We start from the raw sequence: 13,548 nt of genomic DNA, 5'->3' as shown, positions 1-13,548 counted from the left end.
ATTAGGGCTTAGTTGAACTTTAGATCAACTGTAGTTATGCAACATCAGTGTGCATGGAAACAATACCCAATGATAATGTGTGCGTTTTTAGTGAGTAACCTATGATGCATGTTTGCTTATCTTTAAGATTATAAATAAACAGGTGGGTTCCTCTCATCTTGGAGGTATGAGGGAACTGACCTCCCTTTTTAACCATGCCTAACATATACCTCCTTCCTGATGAAGGACCTGTTAGTCCAAAACCTAGGTAGTGTGACTTTTTTCTCTCTTGTGCATCTTATCAGCAGTGCTACAAATTTCACCTCCTGAAGGTAAACAATGACCAGAAATTTATTTTTCTTAACTGAATTTTTCTTTGATACAGCAAAGTATAAATTCAGAATGAAACAAGGTCACTGAAAACAGAAAGGCTATCCCATTCCAACAAAAAATTATACAAAAATAAATTCTGATTAACTCCTGCTTTTATATCTTTACTTTTTTTATTTAGTTATTGTAACAGTGAATAAAAATTACAGAAATTACTCTTATTTGTCAACTGATCAAGTGTGACTTCTTTTGTTTTGTACATACATTGTTAAATGACAAATGCACACCTTTTCATTATTTGCAATGACCCAATTTACTCTTTTAATTGTTATTCACTAACAACAACACTATAAAAAAGGCTTTGGCCAAAAGGTAATGTGTAACAGTCTTTTCTTGTGCCTCTCTGCAACTCAACATTTCATCTTTACAGTGAGTAGCAGCCCATACTTTTCATAATATTGTTGATATTCCAATCTGGACTCTCCACTGTTTGTATTTCACTAAACCATTTTGTGAGTGAGGAAGATCAATAAAAACTACGGGTTGTTAAAAAACACTTAAGGCATGAAATTAGTCAGATATGTCTGTTACTGCTTGTAACTATTTGTTTCCAGAAAAATGAAAGAAATGATAAGTGACAAAACAAATTCCTTGAACAGACAGAGGACTTAATCCCTAAATCTTGTATTTGTAGTCTGACTCTTGAGCTACTGAGTCACCAGCTTTCTTTGTTGTATTATTTCAGTTTTTTTTATTGGTCATTTCCTTCAGCAATAATGTATTAGAGAGAGACATTTAGCAGAGCTGATGACGAATTGTAAAACTGCACACTCAATAAAATGTGTTACATACCTTGTGCACATACGGTCTCACAAGATCATCTAACTTGTAAAGAATTCTGTCAATAACTTTCACAAGCAAATGTCTTTCCTGGTCTTCAAGTGTAGGCGACATCAACAGAGGAAGTATTTGGTTAAACAATGGACCAGCACCAAATTCTCTTGCTTTGTCTGTTATCTGGCGAAGAGCCGCTTTACGCATAGGGGGTGTTCCATTTTTGATTTTCAGAAGTAACTTCATTATCTTTCTCTCCTTCTGCTCCTCAGGGCTTAGAGTCTCCTCATCAACTTCCACCTGTGAATCATATGAGCAAATGTATGAAGCCAACATTCCTAACCAATAGTGATGACATCTCTATAAATAAATCTTACAAGTTACAATTAACACACATCACGAAAAAATAAAGTATTCAAGATTGGGTAATTAATGTTTAGTTTGGTATGATAAAATTTAGATGGGGAAAATGAGTACAGAACAGATGAATGTTCAGTCATGTCTAACGCGTGTAAAGATGTATGTTATATGTAGAGAGGTGGTAGACTCCAGCTCTGGCCAGACAGCAATCAGTCTGAGACGTTACATTGTGAACAAACAAATATGACTAGAACCAGGATATAGAAGCAGGCCCGCTCTTCATATGCTATGGGAGGAGATGGGACACCATAATAAATTAGATGAGCAACTGAAGGAGGAAATAAGGTCTACTGCAAATATCTTTTGTGATAAATTTAATTCTGAACACAATGTAATTGTTACAAATATGAGGGAGTTTCAAAGACAGTAAAATGACTACAAATTATAAGCATACAAAGTGGAAAGCCCCAAATCAATGTTTGAAAAGAGGTGATGAAAGCACACTGCTTTAACACAAATTAACCCTCTAACTGTAGGCAATTTTCTGATTTTTCTGTACAAAACCATGGTGCATTTTTATTTGTTAATTTAAATGGTTGTAAGGACAGAAATATTGTAATGTAACAAGAAAACCAAAAATTTACTTTAGACTTGAATTTTAACAGACAATGTAAATAATGAAGGAAATGTGAAAAACTGCATTCAATGCTATGAAGCAAGATAAACTTATTTGTACATATTCTGAGTGTTGTTTATCTTAAAAAAGGTTCCAGACAAATGCTCAACAATACAAATAAGATACAGCTGCAATGAGAAGGTATATGTGTGAGTGAGTCCGGATAACATGTAAAATACGACTCCTGCAGTTTCAGACAGAAAACTACCAACATTCGATGTTCCAGAGCAGCAGAAAAATATTTGAAGGGAAAACTGTGACTTCCAATGTGCTAACATAATGGAAATTAAGTCTGCTGTGATTATCACAGGCCTTTTAATACACATCTGCATCACCCATGGCTGGAGGGTTAACTAGCAGTTATTTGTGAGATGAGAAAGGGGTTTCATCAAAAAGACAAACTATGCTTGAATGTAATAAATTCCAGACCTAATGAATGTAAAATGCAATAAGTGAAAGTTCAGTTGTTTTACTAGTTGGACCACTAGCAAGGAGGAATACTGTTACCTAGATTACTGAAAAGGGCTATTAATAACACACTAGCACCTATTACTCTAGAGGAAGTATTTTATTTTGGAATGATCATTACTATTAATTGCTTTTCATTTGATAACATTAGTTAATGGTAGCTGGATTCAAATTATAAATTATTTTTAAAACTTTTCACATTCTTAACAAGGGTACTATGATCTATAAGAAAATTGCCAGTCACATGAAACTACAATTAAATAAATTAAAATTATCTACTTCTCAATTAGTAGCCAAATGGAAGAAATCACACAAATGGAAGGTTTTAAAACCAAAGAATAAACTAATTTACTGGAGGAATCAAGACATGTAACAAATGAAACCAATATTTGCAATATATTTTTAAGAAATTCCAAATTACCAGCAGCTTGTCAAAATATTGTGCATCTTCTGGTTTCATGAAGGGCAGATTTCCTTTAGGTTGGTTGTCCATATATTTTGCAGTCTTATCCTCTGTCTGGATAAAGAAACCAGCCGGTGTGCCAGCTATAGGTGTTGGTGTTGCTGTCAACTTACGGGCCGGGGTGCGTATTGGAATATACCCTGTGATACAAAGAGACAGTATTATCTGAAACTGACATGTGAGACTGGTTTAAAATATAAAGGAAATTAATTTAACATACTTACAATATCAAAATATAAACTAAAAAATGTTGAAAATAAAATTAAGGCTGCCCATCAACCTAAAACAGCATTAATTACCGTTTTAATTACTGTTATGAGTGTTGGATCAATTTCTACATTCTACAAAGAACATACACAATGTCTGATATGCCAGTATTTTATCCAAGGACTTTCTAAATGAACAAACCCACTAAAGCACATCAATGGTGCCTTAAATTAATTGTGGAAACTCTGAACTACTTTGACTTGCAATTTACATTAGCATTATACCTGTTCTAAACTTGGGCCATTTATTAACTGCCTACACTTTGATAATACATGGGGAGATAAACATAAAGAAATGATTTACATTAATTATTATATTCACTACCTTTTTTGCTTACTAACTACAAGCCTGATGTCTGGGGTATCACCATTTTTAATCATCACAGTCATCCTAATAGCACAACTGTTAAATTTATATCTTTGTTGTCACCAATATTTGGCTGTTCCCTCCAATATGTGGCAATTTCTGAGGTTACAGTAGCACCTCAGAACACAGCTGTTTTTTTGCCGAATACATATTGGATTTCACTTTCATACTGACATGAGAATGTTACAATATTTCTTGCTTCAAACATATTGCCTGCCTGCCGCTCTCTCACTGGCTGCAGAGAAACATCAGCTAACACACCCTCTTTCGTTCCAGTCATATCTAATGAAGAGAATCAAATACACTGCTCACGGAAACACATTACGTATGCAACTGGCCCGTCTAGACTCTTACTGTCTCCTGCAGAACTGTATTAGACTGGTTTTAAAGTCAATTCAAATGGATTCAATCAAACTGTAGTTAAAACAAGGGAACACTCATAAAAATCCAAAGAACGTGGTGTAGATTCTCTTGGTTGGCAGCACGACAAAATTTGCTGCCACCCACTCATCACTCCCGCCCCTCATGGCTGCTATCATTGTCCCCCATCCAGCCCTTCTGTAGTGCTGTGCTTGAGCAACTGTGAAACACAGAATTAAATATTCCGCAGTGTGACGTCACATGTAAAAAAACACCATTAATACATGAATAAAAGACAACAATCGTGATTCAGTCTGATTCTCAAGCTTTCATTCATCCCGGATCTAGTGACATTGTTAGCACTACCTACATGGGGTCTTGCCACTGTAACTCATTCTCATGATAATCATTAAGGTCAACTTAATATGATTTATTTTATTTTTTAGACATTTAACTCTGGGTTAATTTTCTTTCTTGCTTTGTATTAATGTCACCAGCTTGTCCTGAAGCTGATTAAAAGTGGTAATGTTTTTAGCCGGTATTCTAATACATGAACAATGACCGAATTCCTCATTTGCAACCCACTTGGTAAATAATTACAGTCTTTTATAACCAAATAAAATATTGGCGTGTGTTCAGAATCAAGTAATGTTTACTGAAGAACATTTTCACTTTTCAGTATTACCTCCACTTAAACGCACCATAAATGTTTGTTACGGTCTCCATACATGTATGAGAACTTTTATTGCAAACCTATTCAAATACAAGTTTATAGCACAATAGAATTTAGTGCTATGTGGTTGTGTATCATAAAATTGTCAAATTTTAAGCAAAATAATAGATGTAATACATTGTAGTTGTGGCTAGTTCATAGCTTCTTTAGTATCCATTGCACTAGCACTGCACGAATCAAATGACATGCAATAATTTGAGCAATCTCGACTCTGCATTGAGCACTTCAGTGTATTGAGAAATCTTGAGCATGTTCGAGGGCAAGTATCGTTTGCCTGACCTAATCTTCTGAATTCTTCATATTAAATCTGCACTTGACCTCAATAGTCAAAGCCTCATCTGTAAATGTAAACAACCCCTATATCAATCTTTTTAACAATGTAAAATGTTGACCTCAGCAGCACTAGTTTAATCTGTGAATATAAGACAATCCCATATTTTCTGACTGACAATTTTGTGAAAAATGCTCCTCTTATAATTGCGTAAATATGATTACATGTGCATGCAAACTGCTATCTCTCTTTGTTATCTGTCTGCCTGTCAGTGAGGGGGCACCTATCCTGATACACACAGTTCATACTGGATTTTCACCTGCTACATAGATATGATTATTGTTTAGTCTGTCTGAAATACTAACAGATCATTGAGGAGCCTCATTTTTGGCACCAGAATAAGGAAGGAAACAGAACATTATTGGTACATCTATATCTGTGTATTATCTGTAAATATTGTTATGTTCCACCCTGGATTTTCCATTGTTTAATGTATCTGTGTATTTCATGGTCTTAAGATTATGTGTAACTCCCAACCCCAGAAATATTTCACTGTAAATATTTGTGCACTGACCTGCTGGAGGCTGCAACACTTTGTAGCCTGGTGGGAACATTGCATCCAATTCATCATCAGAGAGCGGTCTGTTTCTTTCATCAATCTCTCGTTCCCAGCGGTATGCCTGTAACTGTTCAGGAGTCATCGTCGCCAAGTGCCCTGTAAAAATGAAAGAACATCTAGAAGAAATAACCCAATTCAAAATGTAACAGATGTTCATTAAAAGGTAATCAATATACCACACTGAATACAACAGAAAAAAAAGAAAAGGAAAAAAAAAACATTAAAATTTTACTCAGTAATGTTGAAGTGTCAATAAATAAACTGACATAACTTTGGAGAACACAGAGATGATCAGCACTACATGAACAGAAAACTGAAGAAAACATGAAATAAGATTGGAGCAAAGCTATAGAATGAACTAAACTGGTATAACTCCTTGAAGTGCTCTGATAAAGTAGAATGTGTAACAAGCTGTAACCAACAGCCAACTTCTATGTTTTGAGACAGAAGTTCAAATATTCAACACTGTGATGGAGAATCATTAATTAAGCTGTACCATCAAACAGTAACAACTATAAAACCTCCTGTAAGTTTCTTACAGAAATCATTCCTCGAATGCCAGATTACTTCTATCTGAACATCACAAACCTGGAGTAGGGGTGGCCATCGCCATGGCCTTCTGACCAGTTGGTGTAACACCGGACGGAGTCATCAGTGATGGCGTGGCCCCAGGTGTGCCGTGTGGAGTACCATGTGGTGTGTGTGGCGTGCCGGGAGTCTGTGGGGTCATTGCACCAGGTGTCATCTGGCTGGATGGTGTCTCATCCCAACGGCTGCGCCTCTTGCTAGCAGACGGTGTCGGGGTCTCCTGGATGGGGTCACCGGCAGTCCGATCAGTGCGAGGTGTTTCTGCCCACCCACTACCGTGTCCAGGTGTTTCTGCAATAGATAGTTATACAATGTTATGTTTTAGCTACAGCAAAAATAATTTTGCTAGTTCATAAATACGAGAAGTGTGAAAACAGAAAATTTGTATATATTTCAATGACCACTTTACCAAATGAGTAAATGTTTTAAATGAACTTTTAAACATTTAAGGCGGAGAAGACACATGACAAAAACTACTTTGGAATAAAAAGAAATGTACGATGTACCTCTTTCTGTCTTTGGAGTCTCATCCCACCGGTTGCGCCGTGAGCTCGAGATTCCCTTGTCATGCTGTGGCGTTTCCCGGCCGGGTGTCGCATGTCCCGGTGTTGCGTCCCACATTCGTGTACTCTGCCCAGGCGTTGCTCCTGGGGTTTCACTACCCTTTGCATGACCAGGAGTCTCGTCCCATCTTGTTGAAGCTGGGGTGGCCTTTCCAGGAAAAATGAAACATTACTAAAGTTAACTGTACATAATATTTCTACTTTGTAAACATAAGTCTACATGATACTCTTACAATATGAAGACACACAGAAGCATAAACTATACACTTTCCATGGAAATACAGAACATGACATTTGTATCATACTTAACAACATTGAGGCCAAAAGACATCGTGCTATTTCTAAGCTTGAAGGTTAAAAACCAGATCTGCATGAGAAAACGCCTTGAGTCAGGTTGATCCAGTTCAAGTGCCTATGCATGGGCAACTGGATGCCTGTGAGCAGAGGCTGAAAACAGCTTGTGCATTGGCAGTCAATGCTTTGCACACAATACTGGCTAGTCAGTTAACATTGATTAAACAAATGCAGTTAAGAGGACAATTCTACAAGAAAAATTCAGCCCAAGTAGAAATATTAACATCTGATTAAATTTGCAGACTGTGACATTTATTTTTTATCATGAGTGATGAAATACTTCCACAAGATGCAGAGTGCCTTGTTGGGCTGCACTGCAGAAAGTGGGGTAGCTTGAAAAACTCTGACATGTACATCATCGTGCCATTATAACAATTCTGTGCTATTGTAATACTTGTCTTCATAGAGAGTAGTTTTGTAAATCAGTCACTTCTAATTGCATTTCCAAAGATACAATATCTGACACAACAGGAAACAAGAGTACTAAACAATTTTAAATTACTTACTAGGCTACACATGTGTGTCCAAAACTCCGAAGAAGTTTCACAATGTTATTTTGATGACTCATGAAATGTGTGCCTGAAAGTAATTTTGGAGATCGTAAATAATAATAAACACTCAACATTCAACAATCATTCAAATTATCATAAATGTTATAACAAAGAAGTCAAGAGTAACGAGGTGTCTCCAAAATCAGCGTAGTTGTACAAAGGTACTTTATTTGCAGCTACCAGTTTCACGTCTGTATAGACGCTTCTACAGGTTTATCTGTCAAGAATAAAAGTCACTTTGTGAAAGTTATTTGAAACTGTAGAAATGCAGAACAAGAGATAGTGTTGGCATTCAAGTCTAAACAATACCAATTACTCACAATGGCTACATTTTTATAACGGAGATGGGCAATTATGGAGTCCCAGGAATCAGGAAGTTATCCAAGTTAAAAGAGTCAAATGACATTGGTGGGTTGTCATAATAAAATTGAGTACACCAGAAAGATGCTTGTCAAAATGTACAATGCACGACTGCTGAATGTGCCAGGCCTAGCAAAAACTGGGGAGAAGCAAATAATGAATGGGACGCTAATGTCACTGGGATAAAAACTAACATCTAGGAAGATTACTATAAATACATGGGAAACATCATTAAAAAATAACACTATAATAGGGAACTGAAACACTGTGAATGGAAAAAAACCTGAAAACATCATGTACAATATATTACAGAATTCAGTAGATGCCAGCTACATAACAAGATGTAACCAAAACTTAAAAAATCATGTGTGATGTACATAATTCTGCTGCACAGCTAACAGGCTGATGTGTAAGCAGCCCATTAACGCTCGCAATATCCTGGGAGGTGGAAGGCCACTGTTCCAAAAAGGAAAAAATAAACACATGAACAGTTACAATGAGAAAATCATAACATCCTCTTTGGCACTGTGGTATTGTTAGCTTCCACAAGCTGCTTACACCCCATAGGCCTAATAGCAATACGGTGGAAGTACGAGAATCACACACGATTTTATGTTTTACTTACTTCAGTTCTATACAGCTGGTGTCTTATCAAATCCTGTAATATACCCTACGGTATGTTCTCTTTTAAGCTATTTCCCGTTTATTTCCATTCTCAATATTTCAGTCCCATTCTAGAGTACTATTTTTTGGATTACACTTTCTGTGTACTTATAGTAATTCCCCTAGATGTTAGTTACTTCTTACATGTTTTATCCCTGTGCACATTAGTGTCTCACTCACTATTTGTTTTTCCTAACTTTTTCTTCTCTGCCTCTCTCATTCAGCAGTTATGCTTTGTACATTTTGACAAGCATCTTTCTGGTGTACTCAATTTTATTATGACAATCCGCCAATGTGGTTCGACTCTTAATGTGGATAACTTCCCGAATGCTGGGACTCCATAACTGTCCATTTACATTATGAACATATAGCCATTGTGAGTACCTGTTATTGTTTTTTTGTTGAACGCAACACTATCTACAGTCTGAATTTCTACTGTTTCAAAAAATTCCACACAGTGTTTGTATTCTTGGCAGATAACCCTGAAGATGTGTCTCTGCTGTCATGAAACCAGTAGTTGTTAACAAAGCACCTTCATAGAGCTATGAGGATTTTGGAAACAGCTCACCATTCTTGACTTCTTTAATTGTTATAATTTTTACGATAATTTTAATGTTGAGTGTTTCTTACTGTTATACTCTGTGTTTCTACGCTGTGGTTGGCCTCCCCAGAAAGCTGTTTGTAGGATTTCAAAACTGGAAGATAATCCGTGGTGGGGAGGGTCAGGTAGGAAGTACATATACTGTAACAGTCTGCCTTTCAAATACATGCAATTTGTCCATTTACACATAACTGTCACAAAAGTCAATAATAACTAGATTCCTTCCCTGAACTGTCATATTTAAGTTACTTAAATGTATCGCAATATCAGTGACAAAGGCTGTGCGCATGTGACAGAATGAGGTGTGAATGTGCGCCTGAGCTTGCTCAGAGGGCAAGTTGAGACTGCTCACATCACTTGGGGCACAGCAGGAACAACTGTAAGTTACCGTAATTTCCCTCAATAGAACGAAATACTCTCTACTCCAATTAGACAGTTTTTTATATTCTCCTTGAGGAAAAGGTGAAGACAAAAAAGAACACTGAGTGGACTCCAAGACTCATTTGCCCACTTATGGAAAAGATATAACATCAATATAATGTTACATTACAAGAAGTAAAACAGTTTAAAAATCTTAATGCAGTGTTATAAAGGATCACACTAAGAGTACTGAAAACAAAACAAACTTTTTGTGGTTGTATGCAACAATTAGAACTCTAGGATGACTGTGTAAAAGAATTTTAATTTTTTTATTTTCCAGAATGACTGCAACAGCCACAATTCATCTGATACTGAAACACAGATTAAAAACACTGGAGACAAAAGCAAATTCAGATGACGAACTTTTATGGGTTAACACATATACAAGACTAGACTGCACTAGACACAGCCATTCCAACAACTAAGCTCTTTGAGTTGAGTGATAAAATCTTCTGTGCCATAACGGAAATCCTGCCCTACTACCAACACCTTCAGCCAACCCAATAAGGGTTATGTGACATGGGAATGAATTATGTCTGTAAGGATGTCAGTGAAGAGGAACCCAGAGAATGTCAAGCTGTTCATAGACAGTAAACACTGCTGTTCATGGCTGTGCTTCACCATGAAGAAACAGGCCAGAAAGAGTTGGTGAAGTGATTTTCTGTAACAGACAGCTTTTACATATTTCAGTGATACTGTGTCTTTATCATTCTTCAGGAGGAAAGAAAATCCTGCATGTGTAGTATATGTTTTTATATCAAAATACTGTCCCAAGAACTTTCTCTCCCAAGACATACTAGTACCAGCATTCACATCTATTCTTTTTCCTCTTCCTTCTCCAACCTGTAATTGTTTTCAAAAACTACAGTATTCAGCTATGACCACCCTTTCATTCTAGAAATGCCTCTCCTCTGTCTTAGAAGGGATGACACAACTCTAATCAAAAGTCTTTACTATACAAGTCTGCACCAAACAGATGAGATCTGGAACCCAAACACTGGCATGGGGATCTGGAAACCAAGCACTGACATGTTGCTATTTCAAATGTTCTTGGGATAGTGGAAGCACCCCCAACACTTATACCTAACCAATAAAATCTAAACAACAGTTACATTAGCTCAGGTCACCTTTAACAGCCTCTCAGATTACATTTTAACTCCGAATACTTCAGAGACAAGAGGTTTGATTTCAACAATATAAAAATTAGTGCAAAATTTTGAAGCCTCTTCAAACACTCGAGTACCCAAGAAAGTAACATTTGCAAACTAATTTAAAATTGTAATAATACGTTGTGCTAGAATGGTATGAATTTCTTGCTTGCTCTTGATACCGTTGACAAGGGGGATAGCCACTGCAGGATAATACAGCAGCTCAGCTATTTTGCTTCATATGCAGCATGCAAGTCACGTTGAAGTAACCAAGTTGTTTCAGAAAAGATATCTGTTAACTATCAATTGAAGAGTGGAATACGGTAGTGATAGAGAGGGCAGTTTTCCCAAGGCTGGAAAATATAATATAAATTAGAGGGACGATTCTGCTTGATCCATATGCATAACATGGGCATTTATTTCTGTAACACCACTTTTGACAGTTAATGTTATCAGCAGACTGTGCTGCAGTGTAATATATATGGCATTATTAAGTGCCGAACTATGAACTAATTATAAATTACAATATGGAACAACATATGAAGACATTCACTCCTTTTTTAAGTTGAAATGTCAATAGATAGCAGGAGGTAAAAATATTCAACTAGTATAATGTTTCAACAAACATTCCTACTGTGCGAGAGAAGAGCACTAGTGATTTTCAGCTGCAGGGAGGAAGACTAGGATATATCGTCTTGTTAATGACAAGATCACTGGGGACAAATTTACCAGCAGAACAGGTATAAAAATATGTGAATGGCTTACATCCTCCTTGTCCCAGGTTGAGCTCGGCTGCTGTGCACTAGTGGCGACGACCGGAGCTGTTGGCTTCTTCTTGACAGGGACAGCCTCCTCACCTCCAGTCTGGTCCCAGCGTCCTCTTCGTTTCACTGCTGCTTTTGCTACCTCTCCATTTGTCACTGCTTTAAGTGTGCCCTCTTTTGACTTCTCGACAAGTTTCTTACGCAGCTGAAAACATAAAATTTATTCTCACTACAAATCTGTGGATCATCTTGTGACTAAGAAAAATTTTTAGGACACATATGCTGTGGTAGGATAAGACTTTGATGGGAAACAGATTATGTGGTTATGACCACTCAGCTCTCCCTATGAATGAATGGTCACCACATACTATCCTTACTGCCTGGACCCTTGCCTTTCCCCCACTGACTCCCTCCCAGGCCCTCAGCCATCACCTCTAACAACACAAGTAAAGTTTAGTGAGTTGTGGATGCTTTTGTAAAATTTTATCGTGGTCCAGAGAAAATATAAAAATTCAAATGTAGATAAATTTTCGTTTTTCAAAAAGGTGTGGTTTATTTATATAAAATCATATTATAGGTACAAATGAGCTTTTAATTTTTACTCTTAAAAATAATGAGCTAGACAGGTTAGAAATTAATAGTGGAAATTACATTTGCGGTCTTGAGCCTATTTTTACAGTCCAGTTCTTGCAAGGAACAACTTATGCGAAGAGTGTCTTCAAGGTGAACGTCTGTTAACCTTGCACAATTTTTATTTCTCAAGCAATTTATGTTTAAAAAAGTTGAATCACACATGTACGTGGAGCTAACAAAATAGGCATGTAAACAGACAATTTTTGCATATGAGTAATTTTGTGAAAGATTTTTACCCCAAAATACTTCAGTGGATCTAGTTTCGTACATTTACAAGGAAATATATTCTTGGAATTCAATTATCTTCATTTGAAATGAAGACTTTGGAAGACTGGGCAACTTGCAGCCACATTAGTCCATTCTGCCACTGGAGAAACTCCATACAGGAATTTGAAGAACTGTGAACTTCCCTGTTTATGTAAAGTCTTGGAATCTTTCTGAAAATTCCTTGCCAAGATTTGCCATAAAACAAAGACACTGCAGTGTCTATTTTCAAATTCTTTTTTATATTCAAGTACTGTTGAAAAACAAATTCTTGATTTCAAATAACTTTTCAATAGATATCCAGCCTGTGATGGAAAGCAGACACACTTTGCATTGAACCACATAGTCACTTCAAATTTTCTTATAATTCAGTGTCAAGCAAGTTTAAATTTTCAGAATGTCTTTCAACAAAGCCACAGCTAGTATACTGCAGGCATCTGTTAGTATTTCCATGTATTCCCTTCCTTCCTGTGTATCCAAGTTCTCCAAGAATGATATTACTTGTTTTATTTGCCAGGATTGTGCTATTACTTTGTCTTCACTTAGCTAGCTAACACTGTTGTGCTGCAGTCAGTCAGAATATGCTGACACACAATCTGACAAACTCCTTGAACTGCCTGAACCCAGCAGTCTTATCCTTGATTCTCTTTACCGAGACTTTTTCTTTGCCCATCATCATAAGGGCCCTGCAAGTTAAAAGGGAAACCATTCCATCATAACTACTGTCTGATTTTGCCACGAGTTCATCAAAATCTTCTCCACGAGTCTTGCCTTTCAATGGCAATAGTACTAGTAACTCATCTTTAAATACTTCACCTTCATCAATGTCAAAAAATAACACAAAAACTGATGTTAGTGCAATTTATATTTTCACCGACAGTTTTACACAATTTAAGACACACATTGATTGATG

General features: G+C 36.6%; 1 protein-coding gene across 2 annotated transcripts in view; it reads right to left on the bottom strand.

The window, feature by feature from the left end:
• LOC126253361 (splicing factor 3B subunit 1-like) overlaps positions 1-13,548 on the bottom strand; it is a 60,959-nt gene that overhangs the window by 17,524 nt on the left and 29,887 nt on the right. For both annotated transcript variants that reach the window (XM_049954635.1, XM_049954636.1), the window contains 6 exons: positions 11,740-11,943; positions 6,821-7,025; positions 6,315-6,605; positions 5,682-5,822; positions 3,069-3,250; positions 1,162-1,443 (listed from right to left, as the gene is read on the bottom strand). In XM_049954635.1, coding sequence (XP_049810592.1) covers positions 1,162-1,443; positions 3,069-3,250; positions 5,682-5,822; positions 6,315-6,605; positions 6,821-7,025; positions 11,740-11,943 — 1,305 coding nt within the window. The remainder of the gene's footprint in view (positions 1-1,161; positions 1,444-3,068; positions 3,251-5,681; positions 5,823-6,314; positions 6,606-6,820; positions 7,026-11,739; positions 11,944-13,548) is intronic.

The sequence above is a fragment of the Schistocerca nitens genome, chromosome 4 (assembly GCF_023898315.1).
Source record: "Schistocerca nitens isolate TAMUIC-IGC-003100 chromosome 4, iqSchNite1.1, whole genome shotgun sequence".
Taxonomy (NCBI): domain Eukaryota; kingdom Metazoa; phylum Arthropoda; class Insecta; order Orthoptera; family Acrididae; genus Schistocerca; species Schistocerca nitens.
Note: the sequence above shows the minus strand (reverse complement) of the source record. Positions and strands in the feature narration are given on the sequence as shown.